Source organism: Cynocephalus volans, chromosome 3 (genome assembly GCF_027409185.1).
Source record: "Cynocephalus volans isolate mCynVol1 chromosome 3, mCynVol1.pri, whole genome shotgun sequence".
Taxonomy (NCBI): Eukaryota; Metazoa; Chordata; class Mammalia; order Dermoptera; family Cynocephalidae; genus Cynocephalus; species Cynocephalus volans.
In genome coordinates, this window is record NC_084462.1 from 63,682,039 (window position 1) to 63,703,999 (window position 21,961).

Below are 21,961 nucleotides of genomic sequence, written 5' to 3' on the forward strand. Positions count from 1 at the left end.
TACATTAAGAGTTGTTACTGAAAGGTGTTGATTTATTCCTAGCATTTTATTGGTTGTTTGGTTGTCTTAGGTGTCTTCTGTTCCTTGCTTTCTGATTTACTGTTTGGTTTCTGTGTTTGTTGGTTCCTTAGGTTGTAGATAGCGTTTTTGTTTGCTTGTTTTCTCTTCATGAATGCCATTTTTATTATACTAGTGGGTTTTGATTTTTCTTGGGTTTTTATGGCAGTGGTAGTTATTTTTTCAGGAACCAAACCCAGTACTCCCTTGAGGATTTCTTGTAAGGGTGGTCGTGTGGTAGTGAACTCCCGCAGTTTTTGTTTGTCTGAGAAATATACTATTTGCCCTTCATTTCGGAAGGATAGCCTTGCAGGGTATAGTATTCTTGGCTGGCAATCTTTGTCTTTTAGTATTTTGAATATATCATCCCATTCCTTTCTAGCTTTTAGGGTTTGTGATGAAAAGTCTGATGTTAGCCTGATTGGGGCTCCCTTATAGGTGATTTGATGCTTCTCTCTTGCAGCTTTTAAGATTATCTCTTTGTCTCTGAGTTTTGCCAATTTGACTATGACATGTCTTGGAGAAGGCCTTTTTGGGCTGAATACGTTTGGAGATTGTTGAGCTTCCTGGATCTGAAGATCTGTGATTTTTCCTATACCTGGGAAGTTTTCTGCCACTATTTTGTTGAATATGTTTTCAATGGAATCTCCATTTTCCTCCCCTTCTGGGATACCCATGACTCGGATATTTGAGCGCTTAAGGTTGTCTGATATCTCTCTCAGATTTTCTTCAATGTCTTTGATTCTTTTTTCTTTCTTTTTGTCTGCTTGTGTTATTTCAAACAGCCCATCTTCAAGTTCAGAGGTTCTCTCTTCAACTTCGACAAGCCTGCTGGTTAAACTCTCTGTTGTGCTTTTTATTTCACTGAATAACTTCTTCAGTTCAGCAAGTTCTGCTACATTTTATTTCAGGACATTGATTTTCTTGTACATTTCCTCTTTCAGATCCTGTATACTTTTCCTCATTTCATCATGATGTCTAGCTGAGTTTTCTTGTATCTCATTCAGTTTCCTTAGAATTATCACTCGAAATTCCTTGTCAGTCATTTCAAGGGCTTCTTGTTCTATAGGATCTAGAGTTTGAGATTTATTAACTTTTGGTGGTGTACTTTCTTGATTTTTTGTATTTCTGGTATCTTTTTTTTGATGTTTATTCATTGTGGCAGGGGGTTTCACAGTCCACCGGTTTGAGACTAATTACTAACTAAGATGTTGCTGTGGTTGCCAATTTCGTATGGCTACCTCCGTGGCTGCTCAGTTGGCCTCTAGTGCCTTGTGTGTATGGTTGCCTCGGGTCTTGGGCCTCTCCGGGGAGCCACCTTTCTGGTCAGCTTGGACTCTGCTGGGCTGGTGGATCACGTACCACAGGGTGTGTGATCTCTGTTGAGCTTTCTCTTCCTGTGCAGGACTTCTCCCTGTTCCGTGTGGTCTGGCCCAGGCTGTTGGATCGTGCAGTGGCGACCCCACAGGATGTGTGGTTTCTGTCGAGTCTCCGCCTCCCTGGCCGCACGTCTCCCCACTCTGTGCGCACTGTGCTGGGCTGGGACGTGTCTTCTGCAACCCTCGTTTATCAGCTGGCCCTTCAAACCCTGCTCGGCACTGCCTCGCCCAGGAATTCTACCAGGTTTCTGCTATAGGCACAGATGACCGGTCGCTCTGGGTACCTTTGTAGCACTGTGTAGATCTTTCTCGGGACTTGTTCACCTTTGTATCCCCCCGGCATGGATCGAGTCTAGCGCCCACCTGCAGCCAGCTCTCCGGCAGGTTCAAGCGGACTTGGGAACTCTCCTACCACACTATTCCCAATCAGAAATTGGTTAGGCGTTTTTCCGAACTGGTGGCCGCAGAGATGGTATCTGCCTCCCAGTAACAGGAAGTTTACCGGGGGCCGGAGTTCAGGGTGTGGTGGAGTGACAGTTGGTCCCGCCCGTACTTCCTTGCCATCCCGCCACTGGCCGGGGACGCCCCACGCCACCAGCCCTGCCAGAGGACCGCGGAGGGAGTGGGAGGGGAGGCCGGCCAGCAGGCCCCGGGAAGTCCCGCGCCAGGGCAAGCAAGTGGGAAGGCTCAGTGAGGGGCCGAGCCGGGCTGGGCCGGAGCTGCCAGCACCTGGGAAAATGGAGGCAGCCCTGGGGCATTGAGTGACCCGGTGATGCACGCAGAAGCCGGGTGGGTGTCAGCCCCCCGAGCAGGGCCGGGCCAGGGGTCACTCACAGGGCTGTGCCAGGTCGGGCGCTCACTATCTGCCTCTGGTTTGTCGCCTTCCCTGTTCTTGGCCGCTGCCGCCTCGGGCTGTTCAGTCGGTACCGCGGCGCGGCTCAGGCGCTCCCGGAATCTTCTTTAATGCTGGCCTGAAACCTCGAATCCTGAATAGGGCAGCTGGCCGCCTTCAGCGCGGCCCTGGCCTCCGGGATCCTGTCTGCATCCACAGCAGCCCTGGCGCCGTGTTCCCTGTTTAGAGACTCGCTTTTGCAGCTAAAAAACAGTTCTTTTCCTGCTCCACACTTCAAAGCTGTTGCCTGTAAATGAGGCAGCCTCTCCTTCCGGGGGCAAAGTGGTGGTCAGCCCCCACAACCGGCCAGCAGCAGCGGTCCTCCCTTAAGATATGGCGAGAGGAAGGTCCACAAGTTTCCCGGCTGCCTGAGGCCCAGTGGCCGCCTTTTCCACCTCAGCTACTCCGCACCAACCATCGCAGCCACCGCCATCTTGAAACTGGATAATTATTGCTTTTGAGGACAGTATACAGGGTGGGATGCGATGAGGTGGGGCAAATAGCTAACCAGGCTAGTAGTAGTCCTCAGCACATTGGCTTTAACCATGCTCGTGGGTCATGTGCGTCTTCAGGGAGCTATTGTTTTTTGATGACTCCCTTCCCTTATTCAGGAGGTACTTTGGAAGAAGGGACAGAGGGAAAATAAATAAACCCAGGAGACTATAACTGAAAGCACTTAAACGATGGTCATAAGCACTGCCGTGCTGTGCTATTGTGCTGAGGACCTGGCTTGATCTGGATTATATAGCCTCTGTCACTGACTCACTGACACAAGGAGAATCACTTGATTTCTCTGGATGTCAGTGGAAGAGGGACTGGATGACATCTTAGGTCTCTTCCAGCAATAATAGTCAAGATTATAAAACCAACAAGAAAAACAGACTCCGGCAGGAGCATGTGGCCTGGAAAAATGAGAAATATAATACATGTTGCAATATAAAAGCCAATGACAGAGAAATGACAGTGAGGAAAGGGCGCAAGATGACCACCTGCATCCCAATGAAATGACTCCAAGATGGGCAAAATTAAGAGATGTTCCAAGAGTTGTCTAGATTGAGATCAAGTAGAGGCCTTACCTGCCAGTGACAGCAAAACACAGTGTACACATTCCATGTAAGAATCCTGTGGCATGCTGCAGAAATGTGGCCATCTTGGGATTCTCATCCACTGGGCCTTGCACCGAGAGGAAGCAACCACACAGTTTGTCAATCAGACCTATATTCACCACATAGCTAGAATGGGAGAGAAATGTATGTTATCAATCTGCATAGGGTAACAACATCTTTACCTACAATGATAATTCTTACTACATACAGGCTTGGACACCTAAATAAGCAGACACAACATAGGTTTGAGTAAAACATCTCAAGTAACAATGTCCTTATATTTAGTCCTTAATAATCAGCTATTCCTGTAAGCAATTTTTTTCTCTTTCCCTCTTTTGGTTATTCTGATGTTACTTTTCAAGAAAAATGAATAAAAATGATTATCTGATCTTTCTTACTAGTCTAAAGAGTCTGACAATCAGTGAAACAATTTATAATGACTTCTGTGCTCTTCAAAAGTGGTACTTTTTAAAGTACTAGGGAGCCAAATTCACCAGAATGCATGGATTTAGACGATATGATTATGCTATCCAGACACTCTTGTTACAACTGAAACTTCTAAAGCCAACTATAGGTTCTCCATTTAAAAAAATTACATCACCATTAAACATTCCAAATACTGAGAATCTGCTTTCTGTTATGAAAAATACTAGTCCGGAGGGTTGATGATAACATTTAAGAGGTCACATTCATCTTTTTAGACCAATAAGCAGTTTTCTAGAGCTGTCTGTTAAACCAAACCAACAACAGTAGCTCTTTTATTAGTCTAGAAAGCAGCAATCATTGAAAAGAATATTTTAAGACTACAAATAAAAATGACCTTGTAGATAAATAAACCTAAGCTTAAAGATTTTATACAGATTCAGTGCTATTGCATTTACGTACGAGAAGGGTAGGACTGCAAATAAAGCAGTTCTGAAAATCAACACATTAACTTTTAGTAATATGTGCAAAGGAACTGATGGTTCTGCTTACAAGTGCACTGCAATCTCCATCACTATTCATTTACCATAATACCTTTTTGTAAAAGGAAGGAGAATCTGATGAATGATACATGTTTGGAACCTCCTCCAAATTTACTACTTAGAAGGTGTGAAATAATGTTCTCTTTCTCCTTTTACATTAGGAAATGTATCTACCTGGGCTACTGAGCATCTCCTACAGTTTTAAAATTAAGAAGTATGAAATGACGACCATCAGCCCTATTGTTTTTTAATAAAGGAAACTGATAGATTCATACATATACACATAGAGGATCTTATTGATTTAAAGAATTAGACTTCTAAAAAATAGCTCGTGTTTTCACAGAACTTTTCAATTTAGAAAGTGTTTTACCTTAATCATATCAACGAATTATCCCAAGAACAGCACGAGAGAGGAGGCTGGAAGCTTTGGTTTTTTGTCTATCCAGCACATTCCCCTCTCCCATTCCACGTGGTCTTGTGGAGGGGTGGGCGGGGATTATTAAATATGGCACCCTCCTGATAAAGCAGGAGTGAGCGTGTGCTCCAGGACAGCCAAAGTACTCATCACCTTGGCCATTTTGACTGGGTCTAGGATAGGAACATGATCTGAGGAGGACCAATCTACATCTTCTGTAGGATTAATATATGACCATAGGAAGAATCTCTTTTTATTGGGGATATCTAAACTGAGAGAGAGACAGCCAACTTACTTGTTACATGGAGAACATCTGCTTATAGAATGAAGCCAAGTAGAGATAAGTAGAATTGAGCAAAAAGAGACAAAGCTCTAATAACAGCCTTAGAGCCTTGGCACCTAGCTCCAAACCTTGACTTTCCCAGGTACACAAACCATTTTTCTATCCTTTTTGGCTAAAGTTATTTCATGTTAGGTTTCTAAAAGAGTTCTAATTACAGCAAGTGAAAAATTATTTATTATGATTATAAAATACAGGCTTATTATAGAAATTTATATAGTAAGGAAAAGCAGAAAAAGTAGGAAAAGTTGGCTATAATTTCACCTTTTAAAGATACTTATAGTTTGATAAGTTTCTTTTTACATTTTTCTATTTGATTCTTTCTTCATATGATTCACATTACACTGAATTTCATGACAGTGACTATTTTAGGCCTTTTTTTATGTCATAAAAATATCTTTATAAACATTACATTTTAAATCTAAAAATTACATTATTGAAAAGTTTTAACACAAGCCAGGAATAGGATAATAAATCCCTATGCATTCATCACCCAGCCCTGATCACCACCAACCCATGGCCAATCTCACCCATCCACACCCATCTTGCATTATGTTTAAGCAAATCTAAGGCATCATATTACAGTTGGCCCTTGAACAACACAGTGCTTAGTGGTGCCAAACCCCATGCCATTGAAAATCTGTATATAACTTTTGACATTCCCAAAACTACTAAAAGCAAGCCTATTGTTGACTGGAAGCATTACTGATAACATGAACAATTGATCAACACAAATTTTGTACGTTATACATATTACATACTGTATTCTTACAATAAAATAAGCTAGAGAAAAGACAATGTTATTAGAAAAATAAGAGAAAAGTTTCCAATATATTTATTGAAAAATATCAGTGTATAAATATATCCGTGCAGTTCAAACCCATGTTGTTCAAGGGTCAGCTGTATTTCATTTGAAACTGTTTCAGTTTGTATCTCTAAAAAAATAAGGACTTATAAAAAACAACCACAATACCATTATTACATGTGATTACTGAAAAATCACAATAATTCCTTAATATCATCACATAACCAGTATTCAAACTTCCAAATGTTCATAAATGTCTTAACATTTTAAATAATTTTTAAAAATATTAGGATCCAAATAAGAACCACGCATTGTGGCTGGTTAATGTCTTAAGTCTCTTTTTAATCTTTAGGTTATCTCTCCATCCTTTGTTTTTAAATTCCCCTTTCAAATTTATTTCTTGATAAAACCTGGTTTATTCTGTACACTTTCCCACAAACTGAATTTTGCTGATATATCCCTGTGGTATCATATAACGTTTTTTTTTAACTATGCATTTTGTGTAAAATGATCTAGATTCTAGAGGTCTGATTGGATACACAAACATCATTTTTTAAATGGCTGAATAACATTGTACTAGTGGAATATTTTTGGAACTTTTGGTTGCTTTCAATATTCACTATTATAAACCATGTTATGATGAACATTTTGTGTACAAATCACTGCCAAATTTCAGATTACTTTCCAGAGTGGAATTACTGAGTCAAAGGGTATGTATATTTTTAAGTTTCTTGATATGGATAGCCACATTACATCCCCAAAACTTTGAATCAATTTACAGGCCCATCAGCAGGGTATGAGAAAACCCGATTCACTATATGGAAAACTATATTACTACCCCCACTTGACAGACAAGAAAACTGAGGCTCAAGGAGGACAAAGCACTAGCTCAAGCAGGAGAGCTGGAACATCCTAAGGTCTTCTGACTCCTATAAGATTGTCTTTTCCTCTAAATGTGCTGCTTCTTTGTGACATTTTTGGGTCCTCATTGACGTCAACATTTTTTAAACAAGGATGTAAAATTTCTGAGACCATTCCTGAGATGAATAGTGAACACACAAAGCTTCCAAATCACCCAGTCTCAACATGAAAATGGCTTAAGTGGGTTTCCTGTACTGGCCTTAAAATAGCCAGAAAGGAAGAAAGACTCCAAAATGAGTATAGAGATAAAAAGTATATGTAGTGGATTGAATTATGTCCCCCCAAAACTCACTGAGGCTTGAATTGTATCCTCCAAGTTTTATGTAGTGGAAACTTCGTCCCCACTGTGACTGTTAAGAGGGTGGAAAATCCTATTACGGTAATCGAAAAGTGGAGACTCAAAGAGGTGATTAGATTGTAGGGCCATGCCGTAGTGAATGGATTAAAAATGGTGGTCAGGGGTGTGTTTCTGAGGGCTTTAAAAAAGAAGAGAGTCTGTCTCTCTGCTCTCTCTCCTTCCACCACCTTGCAATGTGAGACCCCTGGCTCACTGTCGCCACCACCAAGACCCTCACCATATGTGTTCCCTGGACTTTGGACTTCCTAGCCTCTGAAACTGTAAGCAATAAATTTCATTTTTCTTTACAAATCACCAAGTTCTCTGTATTTTGTTATAAGCAACAGAAATGGACTAATACAGCATAGAAAACCAAACCAAACCAAAACCACCACTGTTGAGTAGGCAGTCCTTTCTGAGTGTAGTCTTCTTTACTTACAGGGCTATCTATGGTGCCTACTAATGAGTCAGATTAATGTTTTTATAAACTGGGTTTTGAATAACTGCATGGACAATCTTCAGGTGATTGCCTAAGAAGATGCTTAAACTAAATGGCTCTAAAAGGTCAGTGCAGAGAAATTCATTTTGCCAACTTCATAGTTTTGAGGGAAGAATGTGGAATCTTCTAATGGGTATTGGAATGAGGGCAACATATCTTTTACACTGCAACTGTTAGGTTGAAATTATAATATTGAGATAATTAACATATCCAGGATGAAAAGCTTTAATGTAGAAAACCTCCTGGTCTTCTTGGAACATGCATCCTAGAAACATGCTGCTATGCATATGCCAGTAAATGGGCCTCTACATTTGCTTTACTATTTGAGATTTAAAATGAGCTTTCTGCCATTGGAATTTACAAACTGAAAGATATATATATATGTATATATATATATATATATGTATATATATATATATATATGTATATATATATATATATATGTATATATATATACACATATATATATATATATATACACATAAAGTGATATGTAAAGAGTAGCTGCTTTTTCTTTGTCCATCCTTGCCCAGCTACATACCCTCAAACCAACTGAAATATTGCTTACCAGGGTTCTATCTTTGAACTAGGTTTAGTAAACTCATGCAATTCCACTGTTTCAACTATCCTTGATATGTTAATACCTCCCAATTCTATCTCCAGGCCTACTGCTTTTCTGAACTCCTTTCCTGAAGTTCTGGTTTATGAGTATTTCCCCTTGTGGGTCCCAAAGTACCCCTTTATTGATATATTCAAACAAAACCTCATTAATCTTCTGAAATCTCCTCCTCAATATTCTTGACCAAGTGAATGTCACTATTCATTTCATAGTGATGCAAGTCTGTGGATAACTATTTGTAATCATGTGTTCATTCATTTAGTTATTTCTAAGTATGATGCTGATGCTAACCTTAAGGACCTGTTGAGGTAGAGGCTGACACACAATTTCTATAAAATATGATTAATTCTATAATAGGTATGTTCAAATATTACTACAGTATAGCAGGAGGACTTAAGTTTGGCTTAATGGGTCAGGTATACCTTGTTGGAGGAGGTGGCATCTTCAGAGTTTTAAATGAATTAATCAGGTAGACAAAGCCCAAGGTTAAGTTATATAGAGGTTAATTCTACCTCTAAAATAGTCCTGAATCCTTCTTGCTTCCACTCCAATTTAGGTCATATCTTATTAAGCTAAGTTACTGTGTGATCTTAGAAAAGTGTTTTGTCCTGTTGGGGAATCTCATCCTCCTTATCTTCAAAACAGGGATAATAATAACTCTCCTACACTGTGAAAATGGTCCCTTCATATATGACTAATTTATATTTTCCTCTATTATAAAAGTGTTCTTCTTTTCTTTTTTTGTACTTTTCCAGTTGCACTTCTCCTGTTTCCTTATTTGAACAGATAAATTACTCAACATTTTAATTCTGCTGTCTATCCTTCACATCTCCTGTCTTCTTGCTAATCACCTCTGCAATCATTTTTGTCCTTTCTATATTTGCAATTTTTTTTTTTAACAACAAACTGCTTTCTATTGAAATATAAACTACAAACAGTAAATGTACCAACATTGTTTGGTTCAACAAGTTTTGACAACTACACAAACCCATGTAACCATCAATCAAAACAAGATATAGAACATACTCATCATCACAGAAAGTTCCCTTGCTTCTATTTAATCCCCTCCCACCTCCATATAAATGAAATCATTCAGAATGTTCCCTTTTGTGTCTGGCTCCTTCTGCTAAGCATAATGTTTTTGCGTTTCATTTATGTTGGGTGCATGTGACAGTAATTCCCTCCTTTTTGTTGTTGATTAGTATTCCATCATATGAATATACCACACTTTATCACTTCTCTAGTTAATGGACATATGGGTTATTTACAGTTTTTGGTTATTATAAATAACACCGGTATGAAAATTCATGGGGGAGTCTTTTTCTGGACTTGGATTTTCATTTCTCTTGGGTAAATATCCAGGAGCAGAATTGTTGAGTCATGGGATAGATATATTTAATTTTACAAATTGTTAAATGGTTCGCCAAAGTGGTCATACCATTTTATACTCCCAGCAGCAATGTTTCAGAGCTCCAGTTCCACATTTTCACCAACATTTGGTATTATTAATCTTTTTTTGGTTTATATTTAAAAATTATTTATTGAAAAACGTAATTGATTATACATATTTGTGGGCTACAGAGTTGACTATTGGTATTTGTCTACAATATGTGATGATCAAATCAGAATAATTAGCAGATTAATCATTAGAAAACTTAATTGTTGTTTGTGTTCATTAACCAATTTCTTCGTGACCCACCCCCCCATCTCTAGTAACCACAGTTCTGTTCTCTCCTTTGAACGTTCAGTGTATTATTGTGATTGTCCTTCCTTCCATCCTTCCTTTCTTAGTTTATTTTTTAGCTCCCACTTATGAGTGTGGACATGAAGTATTTCTTTTTCTGTGCCTGGCTTATTTCACATAACACATTTTTCCCCAAGCTCATCCATGCTGCTGTGAATGGCATCATTTCATTCTTTTTTATGGCTAGTAGTATTCCATTATGTATATATACCACATTTTCCTTATCCAGTTGACCACTGATGGACATTTAGGTTGTTTCCATATTTTGGCTATCATAAACAGAGCTATGATAAACTGGGAGTGCCAGTATCCCTTCAACATGATGATTTCCAATCCTTTAGGTAATGATGGAGTTTGGATGTGTTGTCCCCTCCAAAACTCATGTGGAAATTTGATCCCCAATGTGGCAGTGTTGGAAACTGATTGAGTCATGGGGGCAGATTCCTCATGAATGGATTAATGCTTTCCCTGGGGGAAAGGGGATCAATGAGTGAGTTCTTGCTCTATAAGTTCCCACAAGAGCTGGTTGTTTAAAAAGTCCCTGACACCTCCTCTCTCTTTCTTGCTTCCTTTTGCCATATGATCTGCCTGTACCCACCAGCTGCCTGCCACTTTCCGCCATGAACAGAAGCAGCTTGAGGCCTGTGCCAGATGCAGCTGTCCCATAATCGTAAGCCAAATAAACCTCTGTTCTTTGTAAATTACCCAGTCTCAGGTATTTCTGTTATAGCAACAGAAAATGGACTAATACCTAGAAATGGGACTGCTGGATTGTATGGTAGTTCTATCTGTAGTCGCCTGAGAAACCTCCATACGGTTTTCCATAATGGCTGTACTAATTTATAGCCCTACCAACAGTGTAGAAGGGTTGGCTCTCTCTGCACCTTCGCCAGCATTTATTATTCTCTTTTTGATAATAACCAGTCTAACTGGAGTGAGATGATATCTCAATGTGGTTTTGATTTGCATTTTCCTGATGATTAGTGATGTTGAGTATTTTTTCATGTGTCTGTTGGCCATTTGTATGTCTTCCTTTGAGAAATGTTTATTCAGCTCCTTTACCCATTTTTTAATTGGATTGTTTTTATACTATTAAATTGTCTTAGTTCTTTGTATATTCTGGATATCAATCCCTTGTTGGATGTATAGCTTGCAAACATTTTCTCCTACTCTGTATGTTGTCTTTTCACTCCATTAATTGTTCCTTTTGCTGTGCAGAAGCTTTTTAGTTTGGTATAATCCCATTTGTTTGTTTCCTTTTGTTGCCTGTGCTTTTGGGGTCTAATTCATAAAGTCTCTCTGCCCAGTCCTACTTCTCGAAGTGTTTTCCCTGTTTTCTTCTAGGAGTTTTATAGTTTTGGGTCTTATATAAATCTTTAATCCATTCTGAGTTGATTTTGGTATATGGTGAGAGGTATGGATCTAGTTTCACTCTTCTACATATGGATGTCCAGTTTTCCCAGCACCATTTACTGAAGAGGATGTCCTTTCCCCAATGTATGCTCTTGGTGCCTTTGTTGAAGACCACTTGGATATAAGTATGTGGATTGATATCTGGGTTCTCTATTCTGTTCCATTGGTTCATATATCTGTTTTTATGACATTACCATGCTGTTTTGGCTACTATAGCTTTATAGTATAACTTGAAGTCAGGTATTGTAATGCCTCCAGATTTATTTATTTATTTTTTTGCTCAGGATTGCTTTGACTATTTGGGGTTTTTTGTTGTTCCATATGAATGTTAGGACTGTTTTTTCTACTTCTGTGAAGAATGCCATTGGTATTTTGATGGGGATTGTATTGACTCTGTAGATTACTTCAGCAATATGGACATTTTGATGATGTTAATTATTCCAACCCATGAACATGGGATATCTTTCCATGTATTTGTGTCCTCTTCCATTTCTTTCACCAATGTTTTGTAGTTTTCATTGTAGAGGTCTTTTACCTCCTTGATTAAATTGATTCCTAGGTGTTTTATTTTTTTGGTAACTATTGTAAATGGGCTTGCTTTCTTGATTTCTTCTTCTGCTAGTTTGTTGTTGGTGTATAAAAATGCTACTGATTTTTGTATATTGACATTGTATCCTGCAACTTTACTGAGTTTGTTTATTAGCCCTAGGAGTTTTTTGGTAGTGTCTTTAGGTTTTTCTATATATAGGATCATGTCATCTGCAAACAGGGACAGTTTGACTTCATCTTTTCCAATCAGGATGCCCTTTATTTCCTTCTCATTTGGGTGGAAAGATGATGTATTCAGTTTTGAACTTGTGGATCCTGAAGTACCTGTGATACATCTTGGTAGCCAGATGTGTGGCCATGGTCTGGTGGCCAGGAAAATGCTAGGCTAATGTACAGTTTTATAATTTCTCCTTGAATTTTTCCTTATGTTTGATAACTTAAGATTCCAAAAGCCTAGTATCAGTGACTTGGACTCATCTACCTGCCTCCTGCTTGTGCAGTTTGATTTCCCTGTTTGAGAGATAGATATTTCTAATTAGAACATGATGAGAATAATTATGGAACTTCAGGGTGGGTCTATTTCCTGAGCAAATTTCAAATCAGTATCTTTTCAAATTGCAATTTGCTTCTATCCCACAGTTTTCTTAGAACTATGCTAAACACTGTAATTGCTAATATTTTCATTTTATTAAAAAAAATGCTGATGTTTAATAGCCAAAAATGATTAGTTGGACAAACTGTGAAATACCTTTTTATTTGTTTTTGTATCCCAGGATCTTGTGCAGTGTTTGGCAGTAAATGAGTACAGTACTTTGAATTGATAAATATTTCTAAGAATTCCTTAGATCTAGAAACTTGAGACTAAACCCTGTAAAATAGTGAGGATAAATACTGTAACTATCTCACCTCTCTTAGATACCTTCCTGCCTCTCCTATTCTAGATGAGGAAAAGGAAGGGAGGTATGTCAGGGTCTGCTCCAGCTCTACCTTAGGACCATAGGCCAGAGAACAGCTCCAAAGACTGTGCTAGAACCCCTTCCACGCAAATTCACAACTGACAAAAATGCCCAGATTGCTGGAGGGAGTAGAGTGAGATTTCTTGTCAGTTCATATCTCCCAAGGTGAGAATGCAAGTAGAGAAATGATTAACATGCTCTATGTGCTACACTAGGCAGATCTGAGATATGCTTTATGGTTCTACACATGGGCATCATCAAGCCTACTAACAATGTACTATCTATAAGAAAACAATATTCACTAGAAGTGTTTCAAATCAGAGAAAGATTGGCATGGGGTTATTCTGAAGTAGTGTGATTGTCAATCATCCTTTTTAAGTCACATGAGTTATTTGATTTGGCAGATTTATCACTGCTATTTTTTTCCCCAATACTTTCTTCCTTTGAAATGGATTTGGCAACTATAATAATACATGTGAAAATGTATGTATTTTCTTGTGGAAGGCCCACTGGAATTGCATTGAAGCATTTTTCTGGGCCTTCTGCCTCATCACAGCCAAAGCATGTGGCTAAGTCGTCCGGACAAGAATGCAGGGTTGCTGCATCACAGGGTAGCCCAAGGGAGAATGCTGGGACAGAATGACATTTATCAGCAGGAGGGCTAAGTTCTACAATGACCAAAAGGACATGGGGAAATTGAATGGGATCAAGCAACTGAGAGAAAGGCCATGGAGAGTAAAAGTCAAGTGCTATAAGATAAATGGTTGTGGACCCAACAGGCCTGGTGATCTCCAGCAATAAATATGCTTGGGGAAAAAGGGCAGGCAGATGGAAGGGATAAGTGAGAAAAATAATCAAGGGTAAGGAATATACTGAATGAAACAACTGTTCCCAAGAAAGCATTATAAGAAACTAGAAGAAATTTATGAACTGTGAAAGAAGCAAATGCAGAGGAAGGCGTTCTCTTTCTCCTATTAACCTACCATAAGCTTCAGAGAGTAACAAATTCCATGGATTTTGCGAGCCAGAGATCAGTGCAGACCACAGAAGAGTTGCTGATAGGTGGAAGAGGTAATTGATTAATACCAGATGGAATCCTGTTGGGAAATTAAATGTTCCACCTGATTCAAGATTCACAAGGGAAAAAGAGTTCAGATGCCAAAGCCAGAGTAAATTTCCCAGGAGAAAAGGTGACCTTAGAGGGAAGCAGAACAGGTGGCCTTGAACAGGTGTCAGAAATTACTACATTTGTGTAGTGGAAAGCACACAGGTGTTGAGAGTCCAGCTGGAGGCGAGTTCTAGTCTCAGCTCTCCTACCTACTTTTTAACTTATTTATTACACAAACTTGGGCAAAGTACTTAACCTGAGTGATTTCCTCACCTACATCTGAATTAGAAACCCTACATTATACGGCTGCAAAGACTCTACTATAATACCTCACGTGAAATGGATGCTCCACAAAAGTCTGAGCCAAATTCACAACCAGAGATAAACTGAGATAGGGGAATTCTCAGCATTTCCTTGAGTTGGAAAGAGTTGATATCAAGAAAGTTGTAAAAACTCCAATACTATATATTCTAATAATACATACCCAAAGATCAAGAATAACAGCTGAGCTCTAATTACATTGCTTTTCATTTAGAGAATTTTTGTCTCTCTACAAAATGTGTTTTTTTAAAAATACATTGTGCTCTTCTGTGTGTTCCAAATTGCTTTTGTCATTGAGCACATAATACATTTATAATTAGGAAAAAAAGTTATTTTTAAAAAGGGGAGGGTGGAGAGACAGACAGACACACTATCTGCTATTGCAAGACAGCCTGAACACCTGATGTAAAGTGGCAATGAAGTGAGGGTGATACATCTGAGAAGTGTTTACAAGGTATTCCTGGTGTTCTCTGCCAGGAAGTTGTGGATAGCCTTGCGATCATGTGGGCCCAGAGGTTTAAATTATTTTAATACAGTTTTTTTATTTAAACAAAGAATACAGTTTTAAGAAATCTAGCAATTTTACCTGATAAGGTCCTGAACCCGACTGTTAAAAGCATCACCTTGTGAGGGTTTGTTTTTCATTTCCTGTGTTGATATTTTTGGTGTAGCTGGCCGGCTGTTTCCATCTGGTCGATTGGCAATCAGGCAGCCAAAAACCACAACACTGACTTTGAGAAGTCCAGTTGTCAAGCTTTCAAAAACTTGTTTATTTGCATTTCTTCCCAAAATAGCATTATTTTCATCTGGAACATAAACCTAGATGAAAAAATGTGCAGTAAATGCGTTTCAATAAAACCACCAAAAATGAACAGAGATGATTTAGAACATTTCTAGAATCATAAATAATTTTGAAATTCTATAGATGACAATCTGAAAAGTTCAAGAGTACTTGCTCTGAAGTCAGATTGCTAGTTCAAATTTCAGCTTTGCCCTCACTACCTGGGTGACCTTGGGCAGGTTACTCATTTTTCTCATCTATAAAACAGGGATAATGACAGTACCTATATTATAGAGTTCTTGTGAGGATTAAATGAGCTAATGCACATAAAATGCTTAGCACAGGCACATAGTAAGTACTCAATAAACATTTATTTAATTGAATAAATTATATTAAATTTATATGAACTCAGAAAATAAAACAATTGATAAGCTGACAGCATTGTTTCTTGTTAGAATGAATCTTTAAAATATCCAAGCTAAATTCCTCTGTTAGAATAAAATTTGCATTTATTATTACAAAATGACAAAATAGTTCTTTTCCTAGTACAAAGGGTCACATTCAGCTCTCTTTGTGTATAGTTTCCAGGAAGTAATGTGGTCATTTAATGTTGGGGCCTGGAGCCAGAACCCAGGCTTGTATTCTGGCATTGCAGCTATGTGATCTAAATTCCTTGCTTTCTGTATCTCCCTACCTCCCAGGACTACTATGAAGTTCAAATAAGAAGAAGTTTGGTAAACTATTATACTCCACAAATATACTTAGTGACAACAAGACTTCGCTTCATACTCACTCTTTACCTATGCCACTTCTATTAAAGATAGAGAAATAAATGATCACTTGGGTCCAAAAGGAGGATCTGTATAAATACAAGCAACTTATTGTACAGAACTAGTCACATAGTCCAATTCAACCACAGGGGAGCCAGGAAATGTCATCCTATCATGTACTTGGAAAGAGGGGGAGAATAAGAACATTTGGTACACAGCATTACTGACTGTACAGTAATATTCATTGTTTTTTTCCATTAGGACTACGCAAATATTCACAGCTAACCTATTTAATAAATGACGATATTTGCTTCTTCAAGTTTTGGTCTCACTGAGGTAACCATTTTTATTATATGTTGAATTTCCTATTTATGTATCAATTCACAGTTGATCTTTCTGGTTAAAATGAAATTTCCTCTCAAGTTTAAACACATCAAGGATTTTTGATTCCTTTTCTTCCCCCAGTGGAGACACTCTTCCTTAAATCTGTCATCCTCCTGCTCTAATCTGGACTGGTTAATCTTTAGGCCTATTGCACAGCTCTCATTTTGAGATTGTCCCTTCATCTTTGTCCTAAGAATTCCTTTCACCTCTCCCCTGGGTTAGAGTCCCTTATTTCTAGGATCCCATGACTTCCTTTTCTTCCCATATAATTCTCTCATTTTGTTGTAGGATACATTCCAGCAATTTCCTGACAAAGTGTGCACGGAAAGAAACATTTTGAGATCTAATATGTATTAAAATATCTTCATTCTACCCTTACACTTGACTGGTAATTTGGTTGGGTATAGAATTCTTGGTGGGAACTCATTTTCCTTCAGTTTTGAAGGACTTTTCCACTGTTTCCTACTTAAAGCACGCTGTTGAGAAGTATACTCTTATTCCTAATGCCTTTGTACATGACCTATACTTTACTCTCTAGAAACTTAGGAACTTCTTATACCTGATTTCCTTCTCCTTAGAATAGATCTTCTTTCATTTTATTGTGTGAAAACTCAGTGATCTTTTCAATCATCAAGTCACACATTTCATTTCTGGGAAAATTTCTTGCATTATTTCTTTGCTAATTTCCTCCCATTAATTTTCTCTGTTGGATCTTGAACCCGAATTGAGCCTCTTATTCTCTGCCTATAGTTGACAACTTTTGATTTTCTATTTCATTGGGGCTTTGTCCTTAATTTTATAAACACCATTTTGTCAGTTTTGCATAAAGGAAACACAAACTGAAAAACTCCTGTAACAATCTAGCAGTTATAGAAAAAATCCTTGTTGCCCTGTAGGGGGAAAGCCTTCTGTATTAGGCTTGCTGGAATAAATCCCAGGATCTCAGACCCAAGTCCATAGGCCTCCTCTATACTGAACAGTCTCTTACTTTCTCATCATGATCTCCTATTTTCCAGCAGTAAACCTCACATCCAATTCAATCACCTCATCACATGTTTTCATAGACTTTTGTTTTTTTCTAATTTCCTTATTTAGTACAGGCCTTTTCAATGCAGAGAACAGAGAGTTCTTTCGCTCAAAACATTTGGTGAAGAGTTTTTTTGTCTGTCTCACCAGGGCATTTCAGCCAAATGGTCCCAGAAATTCTCCTTGTCCTTCTGCATAGATTTTTCTTTGCTGGTCTTAAATTATTTTACAGATTTGTTTTAATAGAAAAACAATGTTTCATCTAGGAAAGAATTTCAAAATTACCAGAATTTAGGTAAGGCAGGGCTTATCTTCAGTGGGACAAAAGGGCTCTTTCTAAGTCTTTGAAAATGGGATTTGATAAAAAGAAACTGTAAGGAGAAGGTATCTATACTGTAAAGGGTATTCTATTCAAAGCAGTATGCTGTACTGCTGTCTCATCTAGTTGGATATCACTGTTATTTGCCAGAGATAAAATAACTCATGAGCAGCCTTCTCTTTTGGGACACCTCTAATAGATGAAATGCACACATACCCGAGTTCTGATATCTGCTTGGAAACCAAAACTTGAGTTTGAACTTACTTTCAGCACAGCTAAGGGGCCAACAGCACACTGCAAGTTGAGGGGCCTGTCCTTAGCAAAGGTGTGCAAATGACATCCTCCCCTCCCCCTGAGCTGCTCTATTGCACACCTGGCTTACCTGAGTCTGGAACACATTCCATCCTGGGGTGCATGGTCTGTTGAGGGCAGGGGAAGGTTACCTTCCCAGCATGCAGCTGTGCTTGTAACTACCACTTGCTGGTGTAACTACCACTTGCTGGTGTGTACCAGGTCTGGCTTGGGAAAAGACAGAGCTATGTAGCTTTTGGCCCTTCTGAATCTGCCACCTCTGAGGCAGAAATCTAAAACTACACTTTCCTTTCAAATGGATGAGAGGTATTTCTTTTAGTATATTTCTTTCGAATATACTGGTCATTATTTTAATCTTAAAATAGCCGCAAATTACAAGGAAATTTCATGTACATATTCTTATTGCAAATTTTCCCTTTCCCCTCAAAAGATATTTGACCCTCTTAAAATTTGCAGATATTTCATATAGTTTTAGACAAAGAAAGAACCTTAGAATCAAATAATTTTATTTTATCTTTGCAGAAACCAAAGTCCAGAGAAGAAAGAGACGTTCCTGAGGATACAGAAACCAACAGAGCGGGAAATAAGCACTAGTGCTGATTCTCTAAACCTACTCCGAGAAGAAGAGTAATAGTTATAGGACCAAGCCCTGAGGCAAAATGTTTTTAGGAAAATTAAATTAAAAGTCATTATTTTTATTTAATTAATTAATTAATTTATTTATTTTACTCGCAGTTCTTTATTGAATTTTCCCAAGATCCCTAGGTTAGGTAGGTGCTAATCTTGTCATCTTTATTTATTTATTTATTTATTTTATATTTATCTCACTATTAAATTGATGCAGTCTAAGATTTACTTTTTTTTTTTTTTTTTTAATTTTATTTTGTCGATATACATTTTGGCTGATTATTGCTCCCCATCACCAAAACCTCCCTCCCTTCTCCCTCCCAACAATGTGCTTTCTGTTTGCTTGTCGTATCAACTTCAAGTAATTGTGGTTGTTATATCTTCTTCCCCCCCCACCCGGTTTTGTGTGTCTGTGTGTGTGTGTGTGAATTTATATATTAATTTTTAGCTCCCACCAATCAGTGAGAACATGTGGTATTTCTCTTTCTGTGCCTGACTTGTTTCACTTAATATAATTCTCTCGAGGTCCATCCATGTTGTTGCAAATGGCAGTATTTCATTCCTTTTTATACCTGAGTAGTATCCCATTGTGTAGATGTACCACATTTTCCGTATCCACTCATCTGATGATGGACATTTGGGCTGGTTCCAACTCTTGGCTATTGTAAAGAGTGCTGCGATGAACATTGGGGAACAGGTATACCTTCGACTGGATGAGTTCCATTCCTCTGGGTATGTTCCCAACAGGGGGATAGCTGGGTCGTATGGTAGATCTATCTGCAATTGTTTGAGGAACCTCCATACCATTTTCCATAGAGGCTGCACCATTTTGCAGTCCCACCAACAATGTATGAGAGTTCCTTTTTCTCAGCAACCTCACCAGCATTTATCGTTCAGAGTCTTTTGGATTTTAGCCATCCTAACCGGGGTTAGATGGTATCTCAGTGTGGTTTTGATTTGCATTTCCCGGATGCTGAGTGATGTTGAGCATTTTTTCATATGTCTGTTGGCCATTTGTATATCTTCCTTAGAGAAATGCCTACTTAGCTCTTTTGCCCATTTTTTAATTGGGTTGCTTGTTTTCTTCTTGTAAAGTTGTTTGAGTTCCTTATATATTCTGGATATTAATCCTTTGTCAGATATATATTTTGCAAATATTTTCTCCCACTCTGTTGGTTGTCTTTTAACTCTTTTAATTGTTTCTTTTGCTGTGCAGAAGCTTTTTAGTTTGATATAATCCCATTTGTTTATCTTTCCTTTGGTTGCCCGTGCTTTTGGGGTCGTATTCATGAAGTCTGTGCCCAGTCCTATTTCCTGAAGTGTTTCTCCTATGTTTTCTTTAAGAAGTTTTATTGTTTCAGGGTGTATATTTAAATCCTTAATCCATTTTGAGTTGATTTTAGTATACGGTGAGAGGTATGGATCTAGTTTCATTCTCCTGCATATGGATATCCAGTTATCCCAGCACCATTTGCTGAAGAGGCAGTCCCTTCCCCAGTGAATAGGCTTGGTGCCTTTGTCAAAGATCAGATGGAAGTAAGTGTGTGGGTTGATTTCTGGATTCTCTATTCTATTCCATTGGTCAGTGTGTCTGTTTTTATGCCAGTACCATACTGTTTTGGTTATTATAGCTTTGTAGTATAGCTTAAAGTCAGGTAGTGTTATGCCTCCAGCTTTACTTTTTTTGCTCAGCATTGCTTTGGCTATGCGTGGTCTTTTATTGTTCCATATAAATGTCTGGATAGTTTTTTCCATTTCTGAGAAAAATGTCTTTGGAATTTTGATGGGGATTGCATTGAATTTGTATATCACTTTGGGTAGTATGGACATTTTCACTATGTTGATTCTTCCAATCCAAGAGCACGGGATATCTTTCCATCTTCTTGTATCCTCTCTAATTTCTCTCAGCAGTGGCTTGTAGTTCTCATTATAGAGATTTTTCACCTCTTTGGTTAACTCAATTCCTAAGTATTTTATTTTTTTGGTAGCTATTGTAAATGGGCAGGCTTTCTTGATTTCTCATTCTGCATGTTCACTATTGGAGAAAAGAAATGCTACTGATTTTTGTGTGTTGATTTTGTATCCTGCTACTGTGCTGAAATCATTTATCAATTCCAGCAGTTTTTTTGTAGAGGTTTTAGGCTGTTCGATATATAGGATCATGTCATCTGCAAACAGGGACAGTTTGACTTCATCTTTTCCAATCTGGATGCCCTTTATTTCCCTCTCTTCTCTGATTGCTCTGGCTAGTACTTCCAACACTATGTTGAATAGGAGTGGTGAGAGTGGGCATCCTTGTCTAGTTCCTGTTCTTAAAGGAAAAGCTTTCAGCTTTTCCCCATTCAGGATGATATTGGCAGTGGGTTTGGCATATATGGCTTTAATTATGTTGAGATACTTTCCCTCTATACCTAACTTATAGAGGGTCTTTGTCAAGAATGAGTGCTGAACTTTATCAAATGCTTTTTCAGCATCTATAGAGATGATCATATGGTCCATGTTTGAGTTTATTAATATGGTGTATCACATTTATTGATTTGCGTATGTTGAACCAACCTTGCATCCCTGGGATGAATCCCACTTGATCGTGATGAATAATTTTTCGTATGTGTTGCTGAATTCTGTTTGCTAGTATTTTAGTGAGGATTTTTACATCTATATTCATCAAGGATATCGGCCTGTAGTTTTCTTTTTTGGTTATATCTTTACCTGGTTTTGGTATCAGGATGATGTTTGCTTCATAGAATGAGTTTGGGAGATTTGCGTCCGTTTCAATCTTTTGGAATAGTTTGTAAAGAATCGGTGTCAATTCCTCTTTGAATGTTTGGTAAAATTCTGCTGTGAATCCATCTGGTCCTGGGCTTTTCTTTGTTGGGAGCCTTCTGATAACAGCTTCAATCTCCTTTATTGTTATTGGTCTGTTCAAATTTTCTACGTCTTCACGGTTCAGTTTTGGGAGCTTGTGTGTGTCCAGAAATTTATCCATTTCCTCCAGATTTTCAAATTTGTTGGCGTAGAGTTGTTTATAGTAGTCTCGAATGATTCCTTGTATTTCAGATGAATCAGTTGTAATATCGAATTTTTCATTTCTAATTTTTGTTATTTGAGTCTTCTCTCTTCTTTTTTTTGTTAGCCATGCTAATGGTTTGTCAATTTTATTTATCTTTTCAAAAAACCAACTTTTTGATTCATTGATCTTTTGTATTGTTTTTTGGTTTTCAATTTCATTCAGTTCTGCTCTGATCTTAATGATTTCTTCCCATCTGCTAACTTTAGGTTTGGATTGTTCTTGTTTTTCTAGTTCTTTAAGGTGAAG

The 21,961-nt window shown here is 38.2% G+C and overlaps 1 protein-coding gene across 6 annotated transcripts in view; it reads right to left on the bottom strand.

The window, feature by feature from the left end:
* SCAPER (S-phase cyclin A associated protein in the ER) overlaps positions 1-21,961 on the bottom strand; it is a 491,674-nt gene that overhangs the window by 54,889 nt on the left and 414,824 nt on the right. For all 6 annotated transcript variants that reach the window (XM_063090894.1, XM_063090891.1, XM_063090893.1 and 3 more), the window contains 2 exons: positions 15,013-15,245; positions 3,405-3,560 (listed from right to left, as the gene is read on the bottom strand). In XM_063090894.1, the coding sequence (XP_062946964.1) occupies positions 3,405-3,560; positions 15,013-15,245 (389 nt within the window). The remainder of the gene's footprint in view (positions 1-3,404; positions 3,561-15,012; positions 15,246-21,961) is intronic.